Below are 27,690 nucleotides of genomic sequence, written 5' to 3'. Positions count from 1 at the left end.
ACGTGCACGAATTTTCTGTGGTACGTGTATCTTGTCCAGACGCACAAAAAAGTCTCTTGGAGCCATAGCCTAAACCCAACAGGAAGTCGGCCATTTTGAATTTTACGTCAAATTTTGGATGATTTACACACTTCGTACTTTAACAAACTCCTCCTAGGGATTTAGTCCGACCGACCTCAAATTTCTGCTGTGCCTTCTAAAGGCATTGAAGATGAAAAGTTGTGCTATTTGCAAGTTTTCGTCAATGGGCGTGTCCGTGGCATGGCGTCAAAGATCAAGTCTTCGCCATGACACAGGAAGTTGTTGTAACTTCAGTGTATATGCTCACATCTGGACCAAAGTGTACATGTAGGATGAGAGTCCCACCCTGAACACATGTACATGCCGACATTCACCCACAGTCATAGCGCCACCTGCTGGCAACAGGAAGTGACCTTTAACGAAGCAGCCCCCGCCGCACGTTTCACCTACGTGCACGAATTTTCTGTGGTACGTGTATCTTGTCCAGACGCACAAAAAAGCCTCTTGGAGCGATGCCCTAAAACCAACAGGAAGTCGGCCATTTTGAATTTTACGTCAAATTTTGGATGATTTACACACTTCGTACTTTAACGAACTCCTCATAGGGATTTAGTCCGACCGACCTCAAATTTCTGCTGGGCCTTCTAAAGGCATTGAAGATGAAAAGTTGTGCTATCTGTGAATTTTCGTCAATGGGCGTGTCCGTGCCGTGGCGTCAAAGATCAAGTCTTCGCCATGACACAGGAAGTTGTTGTAACTTCAGTGTACATGCTCACATCTGCACCAAACTGTACATGTAGGATGAGAGTCCCATTCTGAACACATGTACATGCTGACATTCACCCACAGTCATAGCGCCACCTGCTGGCAACAGGACGTGACCTTTAACGAAGCAGCCCCCGCCGCACGTTTCACCTACGTGCACGAATTTTCTGTGATACGTGTATCTTGTCCAGACGCACAAAAAAGCCTCTTGGAGCGATGCCCTAAAACCAACAGGAAGTCAGCCATTTTGAGTTTTACGTCAAATTTTGGATGATTTACACACTTCGTACTTTAACGAACTCCTCCTAGGGATTTAGTCCGACCGACTTCAAATTTGTGCTGTGCCTTCTAAAGGCATTGAAGATAAAAAGTTGTGCTATTTGCGAGTTTTCGTCAATGGGTGTGTCCGTGGCGTGGCGTCAAAGATCAAGTCTTCGCCATGACACAGGAAGTTGTTGTAACTTCAGTGTACATGCTCACATCTGAAACAAACTTTACGTGCTTGATAACTGTCCCTCCCCGAAGACATCTACACGCCAATACAGATTTATATTCATAGAGGCAAGTGCTATGTAGCTCCACATAGGGGACACAGGAAGTGACATATAGCACCTTCATGCGGCGTCTGAACCGCGTAGCAAATTCACAGCCGCACCGGCAGAGCTCCAGAATGTGCAACTCGGCCGGCTCACTCCCGGACGCGCTACAAGTGCGAGGGCCCGCCCAACGCTGCTTGCAGCTTTAATTATCCTTATATAGTTTTGCTGCAAAAGATCAAGTTAAGTGTTTTAGGCTGGATTGCAGAGTTTAAAAAGGTGCTAATATATCCTGCATGTTGGTTTCTGTGTTTTGTGCAGTGGGATGGTGTCGGGCCGATCCCGGGTTTCTCCCAGGCTCTGAGGGGGGCAGAGCTGCTGTGGCACCCAATGGTGGTGAAGCCATACCTCAACCTGCTGGCCGAGAGCTCCAACCCCGCCACCCTGGAGGGCGCTGCCGGGTCGCTGCAAAACCTCTCTGCTGGAAACTGGAAGGTAGTACCAGAAAGGCCATTTACCTTAGATGCTTTTCAGCAGAAGAACATTTTTCAATACCTCAAATTTTTATTTCACTAATTTAAACAATAAAACTGTGTGTTTGTGTGTGTGTGTGTCCAGTTCTCAGCCTACATCCGAGCAGCCGTGCGTAAGGAGAAGGGTCTGCCCATCCTGGTGGAGCTGCTGAGGATGAACAACGACCGGGTCGTCTGCTCCGTCGCCACCGCTCTCCGGAACATGGCCCTGGACGGCCGCAACAAGGAGCTGATAGGTCCAAACACACACTGAAACACAGCTAGATACACACACACACACACACACACACACAATCAACAGTTCGATGCCAGAAACTCAACCTGTGAAACGATCATCTTCACATTTCAGTCAGGAACATCAGCTTGTTCAAAATAGTTTTTTAAATCTAAAGGCAGAGTGATAACACATCACCCCCTGATGGACAACAGGTGTTTCATCCTGCAGACACATTGCAGACAACTCCTGGTGATGGGAAACACCTGTATTTACCAAGTTGAGAGAATTGGCTTCACTAAAGAGACCATCCACAGTGACAAATACATTCTTCAGAACTGTCTAGGATAGCACAAAAAACTTATTTCCATTGTGTTGTAGTCTGATGAAGATGGCAAGGCAAGCTACTGATTGATGTATGCTGTACAATCAACCCTTACAATATACAGTTCCTACAAATCCTAGAAACACATCGTACAAATATACAAAAATAAAAACAAATAGATACCTATACACACCTGGGGTCCCTTCACAAGGAGCCACACATTATTATTTATTAAAAACTGAAACCCTTAAAAGAGAGGAAGAGGAGAGGAAAGACGGATGTACCAAGGCCAAGACACAACTGCTGGAGGAGCACTGGGAGCAGAAACTGGAAACTAAAGAAATGTGTCACACAAACCATATCACGTCAAAAGTGAATGGACTCCCAGCTAGTATCCTTTCTTAAACCGACTCCAAGATGTGCCAAGATAAATAAGACTAAACTGACCTGTCAGTTAGCGCTTTGCCTGTAAACAAATATGGTGCATGGTGAACACGAATCAACCCTTTACATCAGCTGTCAATCCACAATAACAGTTATGGCAGACCCACGTTGTAATATTTATTAAAAAGTGCAGAACCTCATGGTGTTTGCACCTCAACAATAAAATACTGAAAGTGAATATAAAACATAATGGATGATGGTGTGCAGAGAAATGTATCTGTATCCATATCTCATCTGATCCATGCTTCAAAAAGAAATGTAATCCAATGTGTAAGGCTGTAGAGAATCTGTAGGATGCACCGTCACTAGCTTCTTACAGTGTCTGTAAAGCTTTACAACAAGTTTGAAATGAAATGAAATTGAAAATCCTCCTGTAGGAAAGTACGCCATGCGGGACCTGGTAAACCGGCTGCCCGGCGGCAATCCCACCGTGCTGTCAGACGATACAGTGGCATCGGTCTGCTGTACGCTGCACGAGGTCACAAGCCGCAACATGGAGAACGCCAAAGCTTTAGCCGACAGCGGAGGCATTGAGAAGCTGGTGGACATCAGCAAAGGACGAGGGAAAGGGTACAAAACAGCAGAGAGACTTCAGATATGTGCAGGGTTCATTCAGTCTCTGCAAAATATGTTAGTTAGTTAAACTTTAATTTAGTGTTTTTTTGTTTCTTGCTGAATTGTTTAACCTTTACATTAATTTAAAAAAACAAGTCATCTTGTAATCATTTGTTTTGTAAAGTGTTTTACTGGCATTATAAGTTTGTGATGTGGGAAACGATTTCACACTGGATGTCGCAGGTACTCGATGAAGGTTGTGAAGGCGGCAGCTCAGGTGCTGAACACGCTGTGGCATTACAGAGAGCTGAGGAGCCTTTACAAACAGGTCGGTTCCAGCAGACACACCAAGACAATACACTTCAACCATGGTGTATGTTTTACTTTAGGAGGTTTAATATAAAACATTTTAACAATACAAGAGAAATTGTTCTCAACTCATAGAGCAGCAAGGTTTATCATTCAGGGATGGGCAATCTTCTAGACTGGTGTATATTGTGTATATTTTATGCTAGTTGAAGTTTTACTGGAATTCATGGCACATTAGTCCTACTTAAGATGGTGAAGAACTAGACAGCTTTGTGCAACAGATGAGTTTAGATGTCTGTCTGAGAGACTCCGGTCCTGGGCCATAGCCAAAGTGTATCTTTGTGAAAGTGGCGCCTGATTTCTCCCAGAATGATTTCTTTGATACATTGCTCCTGAAACACGACAAAACGATAAACATAAAATTGACAGCCATGTAAAGGAATAGTGTGCCTCATTGTAGGAATGATTAAATTTGAACATTACCTAATTTCTTTCTTGATTTCAAAAACAAACCAGGATAGTTACAGATTTTAAATTCCTAAATGGAAAATTAAATAAAGCTAAAATTTCTATATGTGTTAATTTTTAACTCTGCTGTGATGTGAACTTTCTGTGCAGGACGGCTGGAACTACACTCACTTTGTCACCCCTGTCTCCACTCTGGAGCGAGACCGCTACCTTTCCCAGCCGACCCTGCCCACCAGCCCGCTACAGATGTCCCCTGTCATCCAATCAGGTGAGAGAACCAGTGAGTGAGGTCAAATAGTGGAATTCTGTCTAAAACAGAGTTCCTTTATCATACGATAAGAAAAGTCCCATAATAAAAGAAAGTTAACATCTATAACAGTAAACTGAAAAACTTGACTCTTGTGTTTGTCTTTTTGTTCCTTAGGTGGTAGTGCAACATCCTCGCCAGCGATGCTTGGGATAAGAAGACACAGTTCAAACTATCAGAGGACGCAGTCATCTATGCAACTCAACGCGTATTATGGAGACAATAGTTTACACAAACAGCAGTACACAGGTTTGTATTTATAAGATTGTACTGTGGCGACCCTCAGGGATCTATGTACGGACCACTGATGTTTCTGTCTAACCACCAACTCATAAGCTGATATTAAAACACAAACTTGACACCAGATTATCACCAAAATATGAAAGCTGAAAAATCATATTTTCACCTGTGTTTAGGCTCATGTTTTTCTCCCGTCTGTGCTGTTGAATTTTCTGCTTCAGGGTCCGAGAAGAAAACTCCGTATTTCATTGGGACTTATTCTTCCCAGTCAGGGGAGGATTTGAGAAGGTCCCAGGTAAGAAATGTCAAACATTCAGCCATATTGTAGCATTAAAGTACTGAATCTTGGCTTTTTCTGCTATAAATGGGAATTATGTAACATTATTTTGGAAGTAAAAATAAGCAGGTAATTTCTGTACATAGATCACATTTTAGCCACATTGTAAATATGCGTGTGATTGTTTTAAGTCGGTTCTAGGCAAAATGTTCTGGTTCCAGCTTCTCAAAAGTCAATATTTGCTGGATATAAACTGAAAAATTGTTTCTGAAAATTGTGGATGAACATCTTGGGTTCAACAAGTAAACCTGGTTGAATGAAAAAAACAAACACATTCTCTATAAAAAAAAGTATTCATGATTACAAACAAAAATAAGCTATTCTTTAAATCTTTCCCATCTAAAGAGCTTGTTAGCTTGTTGGCTTAGCTTGGTCGCTGTAAGGTAATAGTAAGGTAATCCAAAGATATATTTTTACCACTGACTCCTGTCTGTCAACCATTCCTCTTTTATAAAGCAGTTTACTCATGTGGAGTCGGGTTAAACAAAAGTGAATAATGCAAAATACGTTAGCTAAAAAACTACAGTAGGGGCCTCAATTTTGTACTTTCCAGACTCTAAAACTAGCTATTAGCCAGCAGCAACTATTCGCGGGTCAAACTTAACTTGACACTTAAAATATTTGCGATATCATTGGAATTACTTAATTTATTGATAATTGTTGGTGTGACCAGACCTTTGGGTAATCATAATTCCTTGCTCAATAAATCACATGATTGTTCCTCCCCCAGCACACAGAGCCATTTTACGACGAACCCGACAGGAAGAACTACAACAGCTACAGAATGTACCTGTCATCCCCACAAGGCTACGGAGAGGAGCCATATGAGGACGAACAGGTCCACCTGACGCCGTCCTCATCCGACGGCTATGCCGGCCAGTCGCTCCAATTCAAAGCCAACACCAACTACGTGGACTTCTACTCCACAACACGGAGGCCTTCAAACAGGGCCAACAAGTTCACCGGCTCCCCCGACTCCTGGGTGTAGAAACAAAACGGACGCCGTGTACGTTGAGCTTCACCGTTTTGGCCGTCTGTCTCAGTGGGTGTTTGTGTGCACATGGGTGGGTACGCTGTGTGAAAGGATGGAGGATGCATGTGAATGTGTGTGCATCTGTGTTGAAACTGTGCTGAATGACCAGGGCTTGGTTTGGTACACGCAGCTTTTGACTAATTCAGACCATGTGCACAATAATGCTGATAAATATCAACCATTCCTTTATTTCTTACCTTCCTTCCACACTGAAAACCTTGTCGGACAGTGAATGCGTGGAGTGGAGTGTTTTGAAATCAGGCTTGTCATTCTGAAGTTTAAAGCTAAAACGATTAGTCAGTGAATTGATAGACCGTAATAATAAGCAGCAGTTGCATTAAGCAGCTCTAGAAGCTTCCACTCCCTGGAGAGACGAAAACATCAGATATTAGTAGACTCATTAATAATGAAACAAACATAAATGCCGTTTTTCATCACATTTATCACATCGTTTTCATTTGTTTGTAGTTTGAATGGCGTTCTTTTTATTACATCATTTCAATGCGCCCTCTTCTTCTGCAGCAGAGGTTTAATTTTAACTGACTGGAGAAGCCACCTACTGTTGTCAGAGGATTATGGAGCCCTTCTTTTTATTACATCATTTCAATGCGCCCTCTTCTTCTGCAGCAGAGGTTTAATTTTAACTGACTGGAGAAGCCACCTACTGTTGTCAGAGGATTATGGAGCCCCTAAGGGGACGTCTGAAAAAAAAAAAAAAAAGTATCTGGTGCTCACTAGATACTTTCAGGTGCACACCAGATAGTATCTGGTGAGCAGGAGATACTGTCTCTTGCGCACCAGATCCTTTCTCGTGGGCATGATGTGTCCTCTGGTCCCATGGTTCATTTGCATTTTCTTTTATTGATTTTCTGGAATTTTGGTTCAAATTTGTGTAAAATTTTGGTGATAAGCTGACAGTTGTTGCCTACGACGGTGGTGTTATAGATCACCTCCTCTGTTGAGCGATGGTTGTTCCAGGTTGTTCACACCAGGCTCATGTGACTCACATGACTACCAGGTGGACTAACAACCCTCGTGCAACCTTTTACGACTCTGAAGGTGCCAACGACCCCACAGAGGTTAAATACCTGGGTGGGGAGACCGTGTCGAACTGATTGGAAAATGAGAAATGTAGATGTAGAACATAGGATATATTGGATATAAAACATTTTCAACATTATCTGCATTATTACGGACATGGATGGAGCTTCATTTCTGTCATATTTGAGTAGTACAAAGATGGGCTTAGTCAAAAGGTGCTTTTTTTTTTAAACCCAGGCCTCACCTTGTTATTCACCAGTGTTTGTTAAGGTCAACTGATTTAATTTTCCTCTGCTGTAAAAGTGTGCACTGTGTTGGTTTGATAACATAAATATCGTTCGCAGCATCATCATGAATACGAGAGAAAAAGAACTTAGTGAGGCTGAGGATCCTGTAACAAAACCACACCTGGGACAAATACTATTTACCATATTAGCAGCACTGTTTGAGTGTGGTAAATAAAACCAAACAGGATAAAAGTTGCTCCACAAATTGTTGTTAAATATTATTCGAAACAGGTTTGGAGACCTTACCAATGAGTGTCATCACTCTCGGGAACCTTTTAAGACTCAGAGAACCAGGGTTACATCTGTAACCCTTTGCTTTTCTGTATGTTGGCCAAAAGTGCAGTGTATATCATAAAGTATGTGAAATATGTGACAAAAACATGTGAAAATCTATTTGTACAGATACAATGGTTTAACTGTCCTGTTACATTGTTTTATTCAATATGTAGAACTTTATATGTGATTGTGTGAAGAAGATTTTTCTATTATTTAATAATTTATTTGTATTAATTTACTTGTAACCTGACCAAAATACCCCGTCTGTCTGTTCTGTCCCAAAACTGATGATGATGATGGTAATGTGCAATGTTACAGAGGGAAATATATGTTTAGGGATTAAAGATTATATCATGACATGACATCTGAAACTCGTGTTATTTTGACAAATGACAAAAATGAAAGTTAAATAGATCTATCTTTATTAGCGTTAATTGCATCAGATGTAGGTATATTCAGAGATATGACGTTACAGCCAAAAAAAACAAGGGAACTAAAAAAACAAACAATTTGCAATCTCAAAATGTACATCATGATGAGGTAAATGCATGGTGTATACAAATATCCTCCGTTTGCTCTCAATGAGCATGCCTTTAACACAAGCTCTTGTCCATGCAGTTAGATTCATTTATTAGTCGTGTACAGCCTGACTGTAGCCGTCCTGCTCTCTCAAAACAGCCACAATTAAACATCAAATAAAGGAAGCTGCTAATCACGCTCAGAGCTTTAATATTCTTTGGCAACATCATCATTATTTCAGGTGCGCTGTGGAAGCAGCAATCCTGACACTCTGTTGCCTAAAAAGTTGCCCTGTGTATCAGCCAGCACTCTCTAAAAGTATCATCTGAGATAATATTGTGTGTTCAAACACATGCTAAACTGGCAGCACAAAGGAAAGCAGCACAGACATCTATAATATAGCTTTGAATAGAGGGTGATGGAGTCCCATCGCTTACAATCTTTTAAACAGGAAGTTATTCTGCAAAACCCTGCAATGTGTTTTCATCTGCCAAAAGTTTATTTCATAATTCTGAAGGTAATTGAGTGGGAGTCTGTTTTTCTGGGGATTCAGGTGTTTCTAAAGGCACAAGGTGTGGCAGAGTGAAAAACACTTTTCTAGGATTGTCCAGTATTACATTATTTAGTATTTTTAACTTAAGATCTCTGATTGGCTGATCAGGAGCTGATACGAGACTCTTCATTTTCTTCCTATCCTGCTGTAGTCCCTCTATGATAACATAACAAACCAGACTAGTACTGTCTGAGTCCTGGGAGCGCCTGATTGGCTGGTCAGTGTGCCTGCAGCACAACAGTACGATACAGTCAATCACAAATCCTTTCAACTTTACAGCACCTGTGAGAATATTCAGCTATAATCTGGGACTCAACAAGGGAAAAAAATCAAATGTCCTTTACATTGAACACGATTCCAGTTCTGAGTTTGGAGGCCTGCAGCCGTTAAATCAGCCCAGTTTAATTAGGGCTGTTTTGACTTTCTGAAGCACACTCACCTTCTGGAAAATATCGCAGGAGGGGACACACTGTGTGAAGCGAAGTAAAGTTTGTTTCTTCATGATTTTTTTGACAACAACTCCACAGAAAACACAAGGTATTAGTACAGAAATGCAACCACAGGGGAAAAAACACTTTTAAACACAATTTAACAAGCGATGTCAATATATTTTCACTGCAAGTGTGTTTTTGTCTGCACAAAGTGGCTGAATTTCATTTCCACCTCAACTGTAACTCTAGCTAGAACCTTCATCTCCATACAGGTGAGAAACACCTTTAGCTGCTATGACACTGAAAAACATTCTTAAAGGAGTAGTCAGACATTTTGGGCAATACTCTTATTTGCTCTCTTGCAGAGAGTTAGAGAGGACTGATACCACTCTCAGTCTGTGCGGTAAATGGCCAGCAGCTGCTTAGCTTAGCATTAAAGAGGTGGTATTATGCTCATTTTCAGGTTCAAAATCTTAATTAGGGGATGTACTAGAACAGGTTTACATGGTTTAATTTTCAAAAAACACCATATTTTTCTCATACTGCACATTGCTGCAGCTCCTCTTTTCACCCTATGTGTTGTACACTCCACTCTTGAGCTACAGAGTGATGCATCATACTTGTACAAAATCTTTGTTGGGAGTTGCACGTGTGCAGTTCCCAAGTAAGGACTACTAGCCAATCAGAAGCAGAGAAGGGCGGGTCGTAAGAAACAAGGTAGTGTGATCCAAATCAAAGCCACTTCAGACTGCGACCTTAACCTAGCAGATGGTATAAATTACTCACAAGTCCACAACCACACAACATCATTGTTCCACATCTTACCATCAGGACTAAACGTTGAACTGTTGCCGGTGTTCTGATGATCTATGCTGCCTTGCCGAAAAATGCTACCATAGCGCAAATTGATAGACTGGACTCTGCTCGGCCCGGCTCGTTTTCCATTGCAGGTAGTACCCAGAGATAGTACGTAGCTTGTCGTCATAGCGAAGCCACACACAACTGCCACGACGTAATGCTCAATGCGACACACACACCAGCGATTCACTCAGCTTTCTCTTTTTTAAGTTAAAACGTTTCAACATTCCTCAGAATGTAAAGACAGATAAGCGGTATGAAAACCTTCCAGCTGTGTTTTCCTCTGCCGTTGTTGCTGTAGCGGTCTGTGTGACGGCGGGAGCAGAGGGCTCTGTGAGCGGGCATCTGGCCGGTGTTCTGGCGATCTATGCTGCCTTGTTGAAAAATGCTATCTTATGTGTTCCCTTTTCCAATCCCATAAAGTTATAACTCTCACAGTATTATGACATATTCAGTTTGTTGATTATATTACAACATCATTTCAGGGGTAGCGTATTCTGATAGACTAATATCCCCTATCAAATAATGCTCCCACCACAGAATCATTTTATATTGCATCACTACTCACTCCATGTGCACTGTATGGAGATGGGGAGCATGTTGAAATACTATATTATGCCATCTTTATTTAAGATATCAGGGGTAGCATATTCTGATAGACTAATAATGAATAATTATGGGCGTGGAAACAAACCACGCTTGTGGGTCATACACATGCGCAGAACCCCTAAGTAGCACATCTCGATAGGTAGCATAAATTGACAGAACACCGGCCTCACATGCCCCTCCCGCGGGTTGGCGCAGGCTTCCTCCGCAGCCACTTGCGGAGCTCCTCAACTCCGACAATATTCAAGCACATTTTTGTTCCGCCATCACTTCTCGTAAAACTGTCAATATTCGAAATCTACACAGCTGATTTCTCACCTCAAAACTTGTGATGAAATTCCATACGAAAACTGTAAAATATAAAACTTTCTGTTGCTGGCCTCTGTCTGGTGCACGCAATGATGATGCAGTGAATAGTGAATATTCTTTCTGACCAATCAGCAGTCTGTCGTGTTTTCACGTTACATTTTAGTGTCCCTCAGCTCGCTTGGAACCTCGACAGAGGTGATACAAAAAAAAGTACCTGGAAGCAGGTACAGGTCCAACTTTTCCACAATGGAAACCCAAACAAAGGCGAGTCGAGCCAAAGGGCTTCCGCTCAGACTAGCTTGGTTTGAGGGCGTGCCTGACCCCGCTAGCTGCTTGGCAAGCTTTATGACGCGTTTTCATTGTGACATCACAAGTAAAGGAAGTGAAGGGCTGGACTACAAACAAGCTGTTTTCAAGCGGTTCAGAGCAGAGTTTTCTGTGGGAGATGGGAACTCCCCTTTGGCTGGACTTTGGGCTTTTTCACTTTGCAAACCTGTTACATGCACAAAAAAGAGATATACTCAATAAAGGAGAGAGGAAAAGCCAAAAAGCAGAATATCACCTCTTTAAGATTGGAAACAGCTAGCCTTTCCAAAGGTAATAAAAAACAAGTTGTGGTTTTACACAACATTATGTATATATTTCTTGGTCGGGCGCAGTCACTTCCTGGAGTTTCTGCTGGTTGCCTGGCAACCTCTCGGCAGTGACAAGACCAGTGATTTAACGTGAGCTTTAGAGGTGCTGGTAGGCACATTTTGTTAGCTTTGGACAGAGCCAGGCTAGCTGTTTCCCCCTGTTTCCAGTCTTTATGCTAAGCTAAGCTAACAGGCTGTAGTTTCATATTGAACAGGCAGGTATGAGAGTGGGAAACATCTTTCCCAAAACTGAATGAATGCTGGTTTAAGATTAAATTATAAAACTACAGAAACTGCCGTTTATGTCTGGCTCTTTAAGCATCGGAAAACCACACAAACAAATAGTCGCCATCAGAAATCAGAAACAAACAAAGCAACAAGTCACCTGTTAAACTTCAGAGCAGGTGATCTCGATTCCCCCGTTTCTAATTTGTATCTTAATCCTTCATTAAGAAACTCAGGGCCTCATTTATAAATGGTGTGTTTTACTCTGTTGCATAATTACAAATATAAATGAAAGGATCCATCATCAGATCGATCTGTTTTTCCTAAAAGCATAATTTAGGACATAAAGCATAACATTTTCTAAATGAGGCCTCTGACATCTACATTCAGCAAATTAAACATGATTTCATCTTATATCATTATATACACCATAGATGTATGGATGTTGCTTCTCTGAGCAGTGACAGTCTGTCGTGATGGCCTCCCATTGATGGTTCAACAGGAGGGGCGAGGCTTGTGGTTCCAGATGGGACGGTGAGCATGCGGCGAGTTGTTTATGGTCTGTCTGCAGGAAGAAATGAGAATACTATAAGATAACAAAGCTTTTAATGAGATTATGACACATATTGTGTCTTTGTTTTCCCTCCGGTTTGTGTTTTAGATATAAATGTCCAATATTAATTATGAGTTAAATCATCAAAATATAAAAGTTATTGGTCATATCTGTGTGTATTTTGTGTTTATATATTTATTACAATCTTTATATTCATAAAAAGACAATGTATTTGTATTGCACAAGTTAATTTCAGATTTAATTTCGCTTTAAAAACATGATTTAGATGTTGTTCTTCAGAGTACTTACAGGGTTTACTTGCAGGTGTGGTTTTAGTTGTGGGCATAGACGCCACCGGCTCTGATGGAGCTGCTGATGGGGGACGACAGAGGATGATGGCCTGGCCGGATGGGCTTTGCTGAGACACAAATAAGAAAGCAGTTATTCAATAAAGCATATTTTCTTTTATTCTGTCCAAGTCTTGAGAATCTGACTGACAGCTCACCGATCTGTGCAGAGTACCCCCTCCTGGACATGTTCTTGGCCCGGACGGCCTCTTTGATGCGGTCCACCTCCTGCTGGTAGCGTTTGCGGTCCCTCATGGCGTTCTCCTTGGCCTCCTTCAGGGCGTTCTCCAGGGATTTGACTCGCTCTGCCGTCGCACGCAAACGCTTCTCCAGCTTGGGCAGCTCGCAGCGAAGGTCTGCATTGTCTCGAACCAGCTGAGAGCAGCGGTGGAAAGTAACATAAGTACATGTACTACTTCATACTTCTACAGAGGGAAATATTGTAACTTTTACTTCCCTACATGTATTCAGCAGCTATAGCCCCTTGTCATGTTTTACATATCTAACATATCCACAAAGAGTGAGTTCCCCATAACACTTCAATCATTTATTAGATTATATTTAGGGCCCGAGCACGACCGTGCGAGGTCCCTATTGAATTTGCTAAGATTATATATAGGTATATATATATATATATATATATATATATATATATATTTTTAGGGCCCGAGCACGACTGTGCGAGGTCCCTATTGAATTTGCTCGGAATTTTTTTTTTTTTTTTTTTCTTTTATCTGCAAAGTAGGCTCAACTGACATGGCCTAAACATACTCGAAAACTCACCAAAATTTGCAAACATGTCAGAACCGGTGAAAAATTTCGTATTCTACAAGTTTCGCACATGGGCGTTGCAAAATGACTCACTAGCGCCACCTAGAAAATTGGAAAAAATTAGCCCCTCGTTCACGTTCAATCTACATGCACGAAATTTGCTGGGGACATGTATCATGTCAAGACGCACAAAAGCCTCTTGGAGCAATGCCCTAAAACCAACAGGAAGTCGGCCATTTTGAATTTTACGTCAAATTTTGGATGATTTACACACTTCGTACTTTAACAAACTCCTCCTAGGGATTTAGTCCGACCGACCTCAAATTTGTACTGTGCCTTCTAAAGACATTGAAGATGAAAAGTTGTGCTATTTGCGAGTTTTCGTCAATGGGCGTGTCCGTGGCGTGGCGTCAAAGATCAAGTCTTCGCCATGACACAGGAAGTTGTTGTAACTTCAGCAATAGCACAACTTTTCATCTTCAATGCCTTTAGAAGGCACAGCACAAATTTGAAGTCGGTCGGACTAAATCCCTAGGAGGAGTTCGTTAAAGTACGAAGTGTGTAAATCATCCAAAATTTGACGTAAAATTCAAAATGGCCGACTTCCTGTTGATTTTAGGGCATCGCTCCAAGAGGCTTTTTTGTGCGTCTGGACAAGATACACGTACCACAGAAAATTTGTGCACGTAGGTGAAACGTGCGGCGGGGGCTGCTTCGTTAAAAGTCACTTCCTGTTGCCAGCAGGTGGCGCTATGACTGTGGGTGAATATCAGCATGTACATGTGTTCAGGGCGGGACTCTCATCCTACATGTACAGTTTGGTCCAGATGTGAGCATGTACACTGAAGCTACGACAACTTCCGTGTCATGGCGAAGAGTTGATCTTTGACGCCACGGACACGCCCATTGACGAAAACGCGCAAATAGCACAACTTTTCATCGTCAATGCCTTTCGAAGGCACAGCAGAAATTTGACGTCGATCCGACTAAATCCCTAGGAGGAGTTCGTTAAAGTACGAAGTGTGTAAATCATCCAAAAATGGCCGTAAAATTCAAAATGGCCGACTTCCTGTTGACTTTAGGCTATGGGTTCTTGAGGCTTTTTTGTGCGTCTTGATATGATACATGTCCCCAGAAAATTTCGTACATGTAGGTTGAACGTGAACGAGGGGCTAATTTTTTCCAATTTTGTAGGTGGCGCTAGCGAGTCATTTTGCAACGCCCATGTGCGAAACTTGTAGAATACGAAATTTTTCACCGTTTCTGACATGTTTGCAAATTTTGGTGAGTTTTCGAGAATGATTAGGCCATGTCAGTTGAGCCTACTTTGCAGAAAAAAGAAAAATTAAAGCTGCAAGCAGCGTTGGGCGGGCCCTCGCACTTGTAGCGCGTCCGCGCGTGAACCGGCCGAGTTGCATATTCTGGAGCTCTGCCGGTGCGGCTGTGAATTTCCTACGCGGTTCCGACGCCGCATGAAGGTGCTATATGTCACTTCCTGTGTCCCCTATGTGGAGCTACATAGCACTTGCCGCTATGAATATAAATCATTATTGGCGTGTAGATGTCTGCGGGGTGGGAGAGTTATCAAGCACGTAAAGTTTGTTTCAGATGTGAGCATGTACACTGAACAATAATGTACCCAAACAATAAAATAAATTCCTTTTATATTTCCCTGCCTTGTTGTTTATGTGTACATACAGAGGAAGAATGTGAGAACAGCACACATTTCATCGTTACTGTGTGTTAGAGCATGGGAGAACAGTGGATACTTTTAATACAGCCCACACCCCTAATACTGTGTAACTATAACAAGTAGAGAACAGAAGAAAAAGATGTTCTTTCTTTACAACTGTCTGCGTAGCTTATTCATATTGTGTAATGAATGAAAATAAATAGGCCTACTAGGCTCCTCTCTACTTTGACATTTAAGATTAGCTTGTTTGATCCACCTTCATACACATGTGACATTACTGTACAACTTGAGAAAGGTGAGTTGTTTTCTGCTCCAGCCTGCCTAAAAGAAAAGCGTTTTTGGGATTAAATGGACTTTATTAGCTGCTGCAGTGCAGGATGAACTCAGAATAGACCCATTTCTCACCTTATTATTCTAAATCATGCAACGAAGAAGAAGAAATGCATAATAAATCCTGGGACAAAATCTGTCCACAAATACTGTACAGCATGTAGTCTAATGAACAAGACTTGTGTTATAGCTGACTTGGGCAGTGAAATGTTTAATTTTCTTAATTCATGTGGTCATAGTTGTCCACAACTCAAATCAGAATATAAGAAGAAATGTTTTATACCACCTCAAGAAGGCTTCCTATCAGAAAGGTAGGAAGGTATTTCAAATGTACAACTGCAGTACTTAAATCTACGCATGTAACAGGTTTTATACTTCCTGTGAGTATAATCCAATCAATCTTATTTTCATACTGTATATCCGTTGTGTAATTTGATAAATTGTGTCGCATGTGGTGCTCGCATCAAGTACTACTGAGACTTCATTGCCCTCTTCAGAGAAGACTCTGACTGCAACATGCGTCTTTGTAAAGAGAGAAACAGACAGAAAAAGTCTCTAACTCTGCCTGTCAGCTCGCTCTGCTCCGTTAAAACTGAATTTACCATACAGAATTGAATACGAGTGCACTCCAGATTTAGCTGCAGCCAGCTGACCGTGTGCTTCTCCCTATACCGCAGTTCTGTGTCCATGCATGCAGCAAACTGAAAGCACTGTCTGTCAGAGCGTCTACGTGAAAAGAGAAGGAAGACATTGCTGGTAGTATTGTCTTCAGAGTTGTTAAACACCTCAGCGCACTGAAGGAAGCCATCTGACTGTGTGAGGGGCAAGATCGTTGATGTCTGCAGGCAGAGTAGGAGCTCTCCTGTCTGACTGGTCCACCAGCAGAGAAGAAGACCCCTTGAGACACAGCCCCTCCTCATTTGCATAATGAGGCAGAAATGCATACAAAAATTTAAAAAAGACAGGCAGAAATAAATACCATGGGTGAAAATAAATAAGGTAAATAAATACAAAGGAAGAATAAAACAGACAAAAATATTAAAACACACACATAAATAAATACATTAAAAAAATTAGTAATAAATAAAGTTGAATAAACAAATAAGGTAATTATAACAAAGGTGAATAAGTAAAGGCACTAATTAAAATATATACATTTATGTCTCCTTGTATAATTTAATTACTACCTACATTTATTTATTTACTTTATTTTTTTGTGTATTTAATTGCATGCTTATTTATTTATTGAGCATTTATTTATTTCTGTATTTATTTCTGACTGTGTCAGGATCGGTCCTCCATAGCGGGGTGAGAGAGTTATCAAGCACGTAAAGTTTGGTTAAGATGTGAGCATGTACACTGAAGTTACAACAATGTCATGGCGAAGACTTGATCTCTGACGCCACGCCACGGACACACCCATTGACGAAAACTCGCAAATAGCACAACTTTTCATCTTCAATGCCTTTAGAAGGCACAGCACAAATTTGAAGTCGGTCGGACTAATCCCTAGGAGGAGTTCGTTAAAGTACGAAGTGTGTAAATCATCCAAAATTTGACGTAAAATTCAAAATGGCCGACTTCCTGTTGGTTTTAGGGCATCGCTCCGAGAGACTTTTTTGTGCGTCTGGACAAGATACACGTACCACAGAAAATTCGTGCACGTAGGTGAAACGTGCGGCGGGGGCTGCTTCGTTAAAAGTCACTTCCTGTTGCCAGCAGGTGGCGCTATGACTGTGGGTGAATGTCGGCATGTACATGTGTTCAGGGTGGGACTCTCATCCTACATGTACAGTTTGGTCCAGATGTGAGCATGTACACTGAAGTTACAACAACTTCCTGTGTCATGGCGAAGACTTGATCTTTGACGCCACGCCACGGACACGCCCATTGACGAAAACTTGCAAATAGCACAACTTTTCATCTTCAATGCCTTTAGAAGGCACAGCAGAAATTTGAGGTCGGTCGGACTAAATCCCTAGGAGGAGTTTGTTAAAGTACGAAGTGTGTAAATCATCCAAAATTTGACGTAAAATTCAAAATGGCCGACTTCCTGTTGGTTTTAGGCATCGCTCCAAGAGGCTTTTTTGTGCGTCTGGACAAGATACACGTACCACAGAAAATTTGTGCACGTAGGTAAAACGTGCGGCGGGGGCTGCTTCGTTAAAGGTCACTTTCTATTGCCAGCAGGTGGCGCTATGACTGTGGGTGAATGTCGGCATGTACATGTGTTCAGGGTGGGACTCTCATCCTACATGTACAGTTTGGTCCAGATGTGAGCATGTACACTGAAGTTACAACAACTTCCTGTTTCATAGCGAATCATCGACGCTACGGACACGCCCATTGACGAAAACTTGCAAATAGCACAACTTTTCATCGTCAATGCCTTTAGAAGGCACAGCAGAAATTTGACGTCGATCCGACTAAATCCCTAGGAGGAGTTTGTTAAAGTACGAAGTGTGTAAATCATCCAAAAATGGCCGTAAAATTCAAAATGGCCGACTTCCTGTTGACTTTAGGCTATGGGTTCTTGAGGCTTTTTTGTGCGTCTTGATATGATACATGTCCCCAGAAAATTTCGTACATGTAGGTTGAACGTGAACGAGGGGCTAATTTTTTCCAATTTTCTAGGTGGCGCTAGCGAGTCATTTTGCAACGCCCATGTGCGAAACTTGTAGAATACGAAATTTTTCACCGGTTCTGACATGTTTGCAAATTTTGGTGAGTTTTCGAGAATGTTTAGGCCATGTCAGTTGAGCCTACTTTGCAGAAAAAAGAAAAAAAAATATATATATATAATCCGAGCAAATTCAATAGGGACCTCACACGGTCGTGCTCGGGCCCTAAAAATAAAAAAAAAAAATAAATAATCCGAGCAAATTCAATAGGGACCTCACACGGTCGTGCTCGGGCCCTAATAAATAAATCCGAGCAAATTCAATAGGGACCTCGCACGGTCGTGCTCGGGCCCTAATAAATAAATGTAGGTAGTAATTAAATTATACAAGGAGACATAAATGTATATATTTTAATTAGTGCCTTTACTTATTCACCTTTGTTATAATTACCTTATTTATTTATTCTCCGTTATAATCTTCAACTTTATTTATTACTAATTTTTTTAATGTATTTATTTATGTGTGTTTTAATATTTTTGTCTGTTTTATTCTTCCTTTGTATTTTTCTACCTTATTTATTTTCACCCATGGTATTTATTTCTGCCTGTCCTTTTTAAATTTCTGTCTCATTATGCAAATGAGGAGGGGCTGTGTCTCAAGGGGTCATCTTCTCTGCTATTGGTGGACCAGTCAGACAGGAGAGCTCCTACTCTGCCTGCAGACATCAACGATCTTGCCCCTCACACAGTCAGATGGCTTCCTTCAGTGCGCTGAGGTGTTTCACAACTCTGAAGACAATACTACCAGCAATGTCTTCCTTCTCTTTTCACGTAGACGCTCCGACAGACAGTGCTTTCAGTTTGTTGCATGCATGGACACAGAACTGCGGTATAGGGAGAAGCACACGGTCAGCTGGCTGCAGCTAAATCTGGAGTGCACTCGTATTCAATTCTGTATGGTAAATTCAGTTTTAACGGAGCAGAGCGAGCTGACAGGCAGAGTTAGAGACTTTTTCTGTCCGTTTCTCTCTTTACAAAGACGCATGTTGCAGTCAGAGTCTTCTCTGAGATGCGAGCACGACATACAACACAATTTATCAAATTACACATCGGATATACAGTATGAAAATAAGATTGATTGGATTATACTCACAGGAAGTATAAAACCTGTTACATGCGTCTATTAAAAGTAAAGTAACACAAAAATGTCAGGGAAATTACTTTACTTAGATTTCAGGACTGCAGTTGTACATTTGAAATACCTTCCTACCTTTCTGATAGGAAGCCTTCTTGAGGTGGTATAAAACATTTCTTCATATATTCTGATTTGAGTTGTGGACAACTATGACCACATGAATTAAAAAATTAAACATTTCACTGCCCAAGTCAGCTATAACACAAGTCTTGTTCATTAGACTACATGCTGTACAGTATTTGTGGACAGATTTTGTCCCAGGATTTATTATGCATTTCTTCTTCTTCGTTGCATGGTTTAGAATAATAAGGTGAGAAATGGGTCTGTTCTGAGTTCATCCTGCACTGCAGCAGCTAATAAAGTCCATTTATCCCAAAAACGCTTTTCTTTTAGGCAGGCTGGAGCAGAAAACAACTCACCTTTCTCAAGTTGTACAGTAATGTCACATGTGTATGAAGGTGGATCAAACAAGCTAATCTTAAATGTCAAAGTGGAGAGGAGCCTAGTAGGCCTATTTATTTTCATTCATTATACAATATGAATAAGCTATGCAGACAGTTGTAAAGAAAGAACATCTTTTTCTTCTGTTCTCTACTTGTTATAGTTACACAGTATTAGGGGTGTGGGCTGTATTAAAAGTATCCACTGTTCTCCCATGCTCTAACACACAGTAACGATGAAATGTGTGCTGTTCTCACATTCTTCCTCTGTATACACATAAACAACAAGGCAGGGAAATATAAAAGGAATTTATTTTATTGTTTGGGTACATTATTGTTCAGTGTACATGCTCACATCTGAAACAAACTTTACGTGCTTGATAACTCTCCCACCCCGCAGACATCTACACACCAATACCGATTTATATTCATAGCGGCAAGTGCTATGTAGCTCCACATAGGGGACACAGGAAGTGACATATAGCACCTTCATGCGGCGTCGGAACCGCGTAGGAAATTCACAGCCGCACCGGCAGAGCTCCAGAATATGCAACTCGGCCGGCTCATGCGCGGACGCGCTACAAGGGCCCGCCCAACGCTGCTTGCAGCTTTAATTAGGGCCCGAGCACGACCGTGTGAGGTCCCTATTGAATTTGCTCGGATTATTATTATTATTTTTTTTTTTTTTTTTTTTTTTTTTTTTTTTCTGCAAAGTAGGCTCAAATGACATGGCCTAAACATTCTCGAAAACTCACCAAAATTTGCAAACATGTCAGAACCGGTGAAAAATTTCGTATTCTACAAGTTTCGCACATGGGCGTTGCAAAATGACTCGCTAGCGCCACCTAGAAAATTGGAAAAAATTAGCCCCTCGTTCACGTTCAACCTACATGTACGAAATTTTCTGGGGACATGTATCATATCAAGACGCACAAAAAAGCCTCAAGAACCCATAGCCTAAAGTCAACAGGAAGTCGGCCATTTTGAATTTTACGGCCATTTTTGGATGATTTACACACTTCGTACTTTAACGAACTCCTCCTAGGGATTTAGTCGGATCGACGTCAAATTTCTGCTGTGCCTTCTAAAGGCATTGACGATGAAAAGTTGTGCTATTTGCGCGTTTTCGTCAATGGGCGTGTCCGTGGCGTCGATGATTCGCTATGAAACAGGAAGTTTTTGTAACTTCAGTGTACATGCTCACATCTGGACCAAACTGTACATCTAGGATGAGAGTCCCGCCCTGAACACATGTACATGCCGACATTCACCCACAGTCATAGCGCCACCTGCTGGCAACAGGAAGTGACCTTTAACGAAGCAGCCCCCGCCGCATGTTTCACCTACGTGCACGAATTTTCTGTGGTACGTGTATCTTGTCCAGACGCACAAAAAAGTCTCTTGGAGCCATAGCCTAAACCCAACAGGAAGTCGGCCATTTTGAATTTTACGTCAAATTTTGGATGATTTACACACTTCGTACTTTAACGAACTCCTCCTAGGGATTTAGTCCGACCGACCTCAAATTTCTGCTGTGCCTTCTAAAGGCATTGAAGATGAAAAGTTGTGCTATTTGCAAGTTTTCGTCAATGGGCGTGTCCGTGGCGTGGCGTCAAAGATCAACTCTTCGCCATGAAACAGGAAGTTGTCGTAGCTTCAGTGTACATGCTCACATCTGGACCAAACTGTACATGTAGGATGAGAGTCCCGCCCTGAACACATGTACATGCTGATATTCACCCACAGTCATAGCGCCACCTGCTGGCAACAGGAAGTGACTTTTAACGAAGCAGCCCCCGCCGCACGTTTCACCTACGTGCACGAATTTTCTGTGGTACGTGTATCTTGTCCAGACGCACAAAAAAGTCTCTTGGAGCCATAGCCTAAACCCAACAGGAAGTCGGCCATTTTGAATTTTACATCAAATTTTGGATGATTTACACACTTCGTACTTTAACGAACTCCTCCTAGGGATTAAGTCCGACCGACCTCAAATTTCTGCTGTGCCTTCTAAAGGCATTGAAGATGAAAAGTTGTGCTATTTGCAAGTTTTCGTCAATGGGCGTGTCCGTGGCGTGGCGTCAAAGATCAGCTCTTCACCATGACACGGAAGTTGTCGTAACTTCAGTGTACATGCTCACATCTGCACCAAACTGTACATGTAGGATGAGAGTCCCGCCCTGAACACATGTACATGCTGACATTCACCCACAGTCATAGCGCCACCTGCTGGCAAAAGGAAGTGACTTTTAACGAAGCAGCCCCCGCCGCACGTTTCACCTACGTGCACGAATTTTCTGTGGTACGTGTATCTTGTCCAGACGCACAAAAAAGCCTCTCGGAGCGATGCCCTAAAATCAACAGGAAGTCGGCCATTTTGAATTTTACGTCAAATTTTGGATGATTTACACACTTCGTACTTTAACGAACTCCTCCTAGGGATTTAGTCCGACCGACTTCAAATTTGTGCTGTGCCTTCTAAAGGCATTGAAGATGAAAAGTTGTGCTATTTGCGAGTTTTCGTCAATGGGTGTGTCCGTGGCGTGGCGTCAAAGATCAAGTCTTCGCCATGACACAGGAAGTTGTTGTAACTTCAGTGTACATGCTAACATCTGAACCAAACTTTACGTGCTTGATAACTCTCCCACCCCGCTATGGAGGACCGATCCTGACACAGTCAGAAATAAATACAGAAATAAATAAATGCTCAATAAATAAATAAGCTCCAATTAAATACACAAAAAAATAAAGTAAATAAATAAATGTTGGTATAATTAAATTATACAAGGAGACATAAATGTATATATTTTAATTAGTGCCTTTACTTATTCACCTTTGTTATAGTTACCTTATTTATTTATTCTATAATCTTCAACTTTATTTATTACTAATTTTTTTAATATATTTATTTATGTGTGTGTTTTAATATTTTTGTCTGTTTTATTCTTCCTTTGTATTTTTCTACCTTATTTATTTTCACCCATGGTATTTATTTCTGCCTGTCCTTTTTAAATTTCTGTATGCATTTCTGACTCATTATGCAAATGAGGAGGGGCTGTGTCTCAAGGGGTCATCTTCTCTGCTATTGGTGGACCAGTCAGACAGGAGAGCTCTAGGCCTACTCTGCCTGCAGACATCAACAATCTTGCCCCTCACACAGTCAGATGGCTTCCTTCAGTGCGCTGAGGTGTTTAACAACTCTGAAGACACTACCAGCCATGTCTTCCTTCTCTTTTCACGTAGACGCTCCGACAGACAGTGCTTTCAGTTTGCTGCATGCATGGACACAGAACTGCGGTACAGCACACAGTAACGATGAAATGTGTGCTGTTATCACATTCTTCCTCTGTATGTACACATAAACAACAAGGCAGGGAAATATAAAAGGAATTTATTTTATTGTTTGGGTACATTATTGTTCAGTGTACATGCTCACATCTGAACCAAACTTTGCGTGCTTGATAACTCTCTGACCCCCAGACATCTACACGTCAATACCGATTTATATTCATAGCGGCAAGTGCTATGTAGCTCCACATAGGGGACACAGGAAGTGACATATAGCACCTTCATGCGGCGACATAACCGCGTAGCAAATTCACAGCCGCACCGGCAGAGCTCCAGAATATGCAACTCGGCCGGCTCACACGCGGACGCGCTTACAAGTGCGAGGGCCCGCCCAACGCTGCTTGCAGCTTTAATTTTTTTTCTTTTTTTTCTTTTTTTTCTGCAAAGTAAGCTCCATTGTCGGGGCCTAAACATACTTGAAAACTCACCAAACTTTGCAAACATGTCAGAACTGGTGAAAAATTTTGTATTTTATGGGTTTCGCGCATGGGCGTGGCAAAATGACTCGCTAGCGCCACCTAGAAAATTGGAAAAGATTATCCCCTCGTTCACGTTCAACCTACATGTACGAAATTTTGTATCTTGTCCAGACGCACAAAAAAGTCTCTTGGAGCCATAGCCTAAACCCAACAGGAAGTCGGCCATTTTGAATTTTACGTCAAATTTTGGATGATTTACACACTTCGTACTTTAACGAACTCCTCCTAGGGATTTAGTCTGACCGACCTCAAATTTCTGCTGTGCCTTCTAAAGGCATTTACGATGAAAAGTTGTGCTATTTGCGAGTTTTCGTCAATGGACGTGTCTGTGGCGTCGATGATTCGCCATGAAACAGGAAGTTGTTGTAACTTCAGTGTACATGCTCACATCTGAACCAAACTGTACATGTAGGATGAAAGTTAATAATAACTCTCCCACCCCGCAGACATCTACACACCAATACCGATTTATATTCATAGCGGCAAGTGCTATGTAGCTTCACATAGGTGACACGGGAAGTGACATATAACACCTTCATGCAGTGTCGGAACCGCGTAGCAAATTCACAGCCGCACTGGCAGAGCTCCAGAATATGCAACTCGGCCGGCTCACACCCGGACGCGCTACAAGTGCGAGGGCCCGCCCAACGCTGCTTGCAGCTTTAATTGAAATAGTTTTTGAAGTCCCAAGAGATAAAAGTATCCACTATTTACTATTTATTTAAGAGCAAACATTAGAGAAACGTCAAATAATTGCAGCAGAGATTTGTTTTCTTCTTCTTTTTTCTACCATTAATCTCACAGTCTCAGATTTATTTTTTTACCCTTTGGAGGGGCTGACCCTGTATCTAAAGTAGTTCAAACTAGCTCCACTTTGACCAGCTACACATTTTACACATTGATGCATTAGTATTAACAATCTGGTCATGGCATGTCATAAGAAGAAATAAAGATCTGAGTACTTCTTGCCCCCTTGGCTGAGTTCTCATCTCCTGTATCCTGTACCATACCTGCTTGTGGACCTTGGTCAGCTGTTCCAGGTTGTTCTCCAGGAAGGAGATCTTCTGTTTCTGGGCCACGTTGCCAAGTCCCTCCTCACAGTCCAGCTCTGCGCTCTGACAACAAACAGGGAGCACAGGTTCAATGATGAACGAAAAACAAAAATGAAGAAAAATAATACTGAACACCAAAGCAGTCTACAGGGGGTGAGTACCTTCTTAACCCGTGTAGTGAGGTCCTGAACAAAGAGTTTGCGCAGGTTATGGAGAGTCTGCAACTCTTTAGCCTGAGAGAGCAAAAAGAACATTTTTATGAAGGTTAGATAATAGATGCGTGGACCCATGATACAAGAGAGTGGGTCTAACTCATGAAAGAGTAGGAGCTTATATATATATATATTATTATTATATTTATATATTCAATCAAATTTGAAGTCCAACACCAAAGTGTGGTCTCAAAAGCGCTCAGAGAGAACTTCAAAAAAGTGTGTTCGGAGACACAGACAGTGTTTTGAGGTTGTGGTTCAAACCCCTGTTGACTCAATGACCTTTTCATTCCAAAGAAAACTCAGAGGAAAGACTAAAAAGTTTAAAAAATGACACTCTCAGTGTCTCTGGCCCAGTGGCTCACATATATCAATCAAGTTGGATGTCCAAAGTAAAACGCTCTGAGAAAGAGCAGTGACGTGTCTCAGATCAAACAGCACAGGGGGTCAAAGGTTGTGGGTTCAATCCTTATGAGGCTCAGTGAATTTTGAAGGCCAACTCCGAAAGTGAAGAATTAAAAGCGCTCAGAGACAAGCTCCAACTGTGAAGGGGGTGTGGTTGGTTTGCAACCGTAAGGCCCAGCAGTGCAGTGTCTGATTCAAATCCTGCCCGTGGCCAGAACCTGGAACATCCAAACCAATCCTGCGGTGGCAGGTGAGGGAGGGGGCCGTGTTCCGGAGAAATAGTAGCTGGGGGTTATGAGATGGAAAACCAAGAATGGCTGAAATTGTACTGAAAGATGGAAGTTGTGACAAGATATGTTAGAAGAATTTTGCAACCATGTAAGCTGTGCACTTATCTAAGCTTTAAATGCCAAGGGCACTCAGTGGGTACTTCCTGATTTTAAAGTTGCTTCTCATAGTGAATTTAGAAAGCAAACATTTCATTTGTTGATAACTCAACAAAAATGACAAACAACTTTGGTACTGAGAGACATCTGACAGACTCCATATTGATTCGTTCTCCAGTGGAGGACAAATGTAATTGTCCAAAGCAAAGTCGTTAATAAGACCAACAGTATAACATGTCAGCAGCCAGCTACCTGGATGACAATCAGCCAATTACCAATAAGATCATTTAGCAGACAGCATTTCTTTGAACCCATGAACCTTCATAGAGACACTCACCACTGTCTCCTCCAGGCCCTTCAAGTCCTCTCTGGCTTGCTCGCTCTGTTCATTCAGCAGTCTGGACAGAAAACAGACAAAGCTGCTCAACCTGTATTGCATCAATAGCAGTGTGGTTAGATGCCAGTGGTTCACTGGTACCTACATGAGTTTCTGTAGCTTTGCATCCTTCTCCTGTTCTTCAGCCTTCAGTTTGTCGTAGTCCGACATGAGTCTCTGTTGCTCCAGTAAGAGACCCTGGTTTAGACTGTGAGAGGGAGAGAAATGGCAATAATTAAAGAGCTGTTTCAACCCAAAAATAAAATATCAATGAAAATGAAAAAGGAACACTATTTCAACTCCTGAGTTCTGTAGCTCTGGACTTTAAAATCAGTCCCACATTTAAGTAGAGCTTCTTAACACACTGAAGTAATTCTCAGAAGTCTTAAACGTGAAAATCACTGATCTTGAATCTTTTAAAACCCAAGACAGGAAACTCACTTTGAACCCTCAAGTTAATGACTTCCGTGCAGCAGCTTATTCACTAAGCTTCACTTCACACACACAGGTTCTCTGAGCGTTATCTTCTCCTCAACGGCCTCTCTTTTAAAATGCAATTGAGTAGAAATCAGCTGAAAACCCTGAACCACGTGTAAGAAATCCTCTGTGCTGAACGGAGGGATGACACTGGATCTCCTACTTTTTAGATATTATTACATATCCTGTACTTTGTGTTTGTCGAAAAAGGTATAACAATTTCAAATCTTGACTCCATTTCCAAAACCTTGTAAAACACATGTGGTTTACACTGCAAATACCATTAATATACAATCCATATACAAAGACTAATATTTTGTGGAGGGGTGCATCCTGGTGGCCTAGGGGTCTAAAATACTATAATATTCTATAAAAAGGTAACAAATAATAAATTCATCTCTGATGTTTCCTTACTCTGTGAGTTCGTCTAGCACCCTCTGCTTGTCTTCGATCTCATCTCGGAGGCGGCTGAGCTGCTTCTGATGAGCCTCCCTGTGGTGCTCCAGCTGCTCCGCCAATGTTTTCTGGAGGAGGCAGACAGAAAACACACATAAGAGACACACACTCATTTACGTCATTTCACTGTTGCACTTTCCAGCTGTGAACAGACTGTGGTAATCTTCCGGTCCACCTGTCCTCACCTTAATGTCCTCGTCTCCATCCAGTCTGCTGATGTCCTCCTTCTCCTTCTCCTTCTCCTCCCTACACACCTCGTGTCTTTTCTCTGAGAACCAACAAAGAAGACCATTTAGGTAGGAAGTTAGTTTTTGTAAGAGGTTGTGGTGTTTGTCTTGTTGTGTCCTGACCCTGACACTGCAGTTTGGCCAGCTCGTCGGTCAGAGCGTCCTGACTCTCCTCGAGCTGCCGTTTCTTCTGCTCCATGTTCTGCATGTAGTCAGTCAGAGACTTGATCTTGGCCTGGTGCTGGAAAAAGAGGGGACAACAAAAACACCATGAGTTGTATGCCAAAAACATAGCAGGAGAAAAGTTTGTCCTTTTCTTTTGTTTTGAAGTCACTCTGCAGTCTAAAGTCTTGTTCTCAGTTTTCTCCAACTTAGATTTAAATTGCTCATTTCTACTACTAAAAGTGAGTACAAGTGATTGTAGTGTGTACTGTGGCCTGGTCTAAATGCTGACCTGAAAATGGTAATGGTATTCACAATCAGCAACTTTACCATA

The 27,690-nt window shown here is 41.8% G+C and overlaps 2 protein-coding genes across 2 annotated transcripts in view; one reads left to right on the top strand and one right to left on the bottom strand.

The window, feature by feature from the left end:
• The window catches only part of LOC119905302 (plakophilin-4-like), a 113,105-nt gene extending 105,052 nt beyond the window's left edge, over nt 1-8,053 (top strand). Inside the window, exons 15-22 of the mRNA XM_038722170.1 lie at nt 1,644-1,817; nt 1,941-2,091; nt 3,216-3,408; nt 3,637-3,721; nt 4,321-4,438; nt 4,595-4,726; nt 4,939-5,012; nt 5,785-8,053. Coding sequence (XP_038578098.1) covers nt 1,644-1,817; nt 1,941-2,091; nt 3,216-3,408; nt 3,637-3,721; nt 4,321-4,438; nt 4,595-4,726; nt 4,939-5,012; nt 5,785-6,042 — 1,185 coding nt within the window. The 3' untranslated portion in view covers nt 6,043-8,053. The remainder of the gene's footprint in view (nt 1-1,643; nt 1,818-1,940; nt 2,092-3,215; nt 3,409-3,636; nt 3,722-4,320; nt 4,439-4,594; nt 4,727-4,938; nt 5,013-5,784) is intronic.
• A 3,413-nt stretch (nt 8,054-11,466) lies between these two features.
• Nucleotides 11,467-27,690, bottom strand: part of LOC119905292 (kinesin heavy chain-like) — a gene marked incomplete at its 5' end in the record, with an annotated part of 39,083 nt that continues 22,859 nt past the window's right edge. Inside the window, 10 exon segments of the mRNA XM_038722162.1 lie at nt 11,467-12,392; nt 12,690-12,798; nt 12,886-13,102; nt 24,614-24,718; nt 24,817-24,888; nt 25,996-26,056; nt 26,141-26,242; nt 26,926-27,035; nt 27,153-27,235; nt 27,318-27,435. Coding sequence (XP_038578090.1) covers nt 12,713-12,798; nt 12,886-13,102; nt 24,614-24,718; nt 24,817-24,888; nt 25,996-26,056; nt 26,141-26,242; nt 26,926-27,035; nt 27,153-27,235; nt 27,318-27,435 — 954 coding nt within the window.

The sequence above is a fragment of the Micropterus salmoides genome, unplaced genomic scaffold, assembly GCF_014851395.1.
Source record: "Micropterus salmoides isolate LMB-PRFRI ecotype aquatic unplaced genomic scaffold, ASM1485139v1 Ms_hic_scaffold_1, whole genome shotgun sequence".
NCBI lineage: Eukaryota > Metazoa > Chordata > Actinopteri > Centrarchiformes > Centrarchidae > Micropterus > Micropterus salmoides.
Note: the sequence above shows the minus strand (reverse complement) of the source record. Positions and strands in the feature narration are given on the sequence as shown.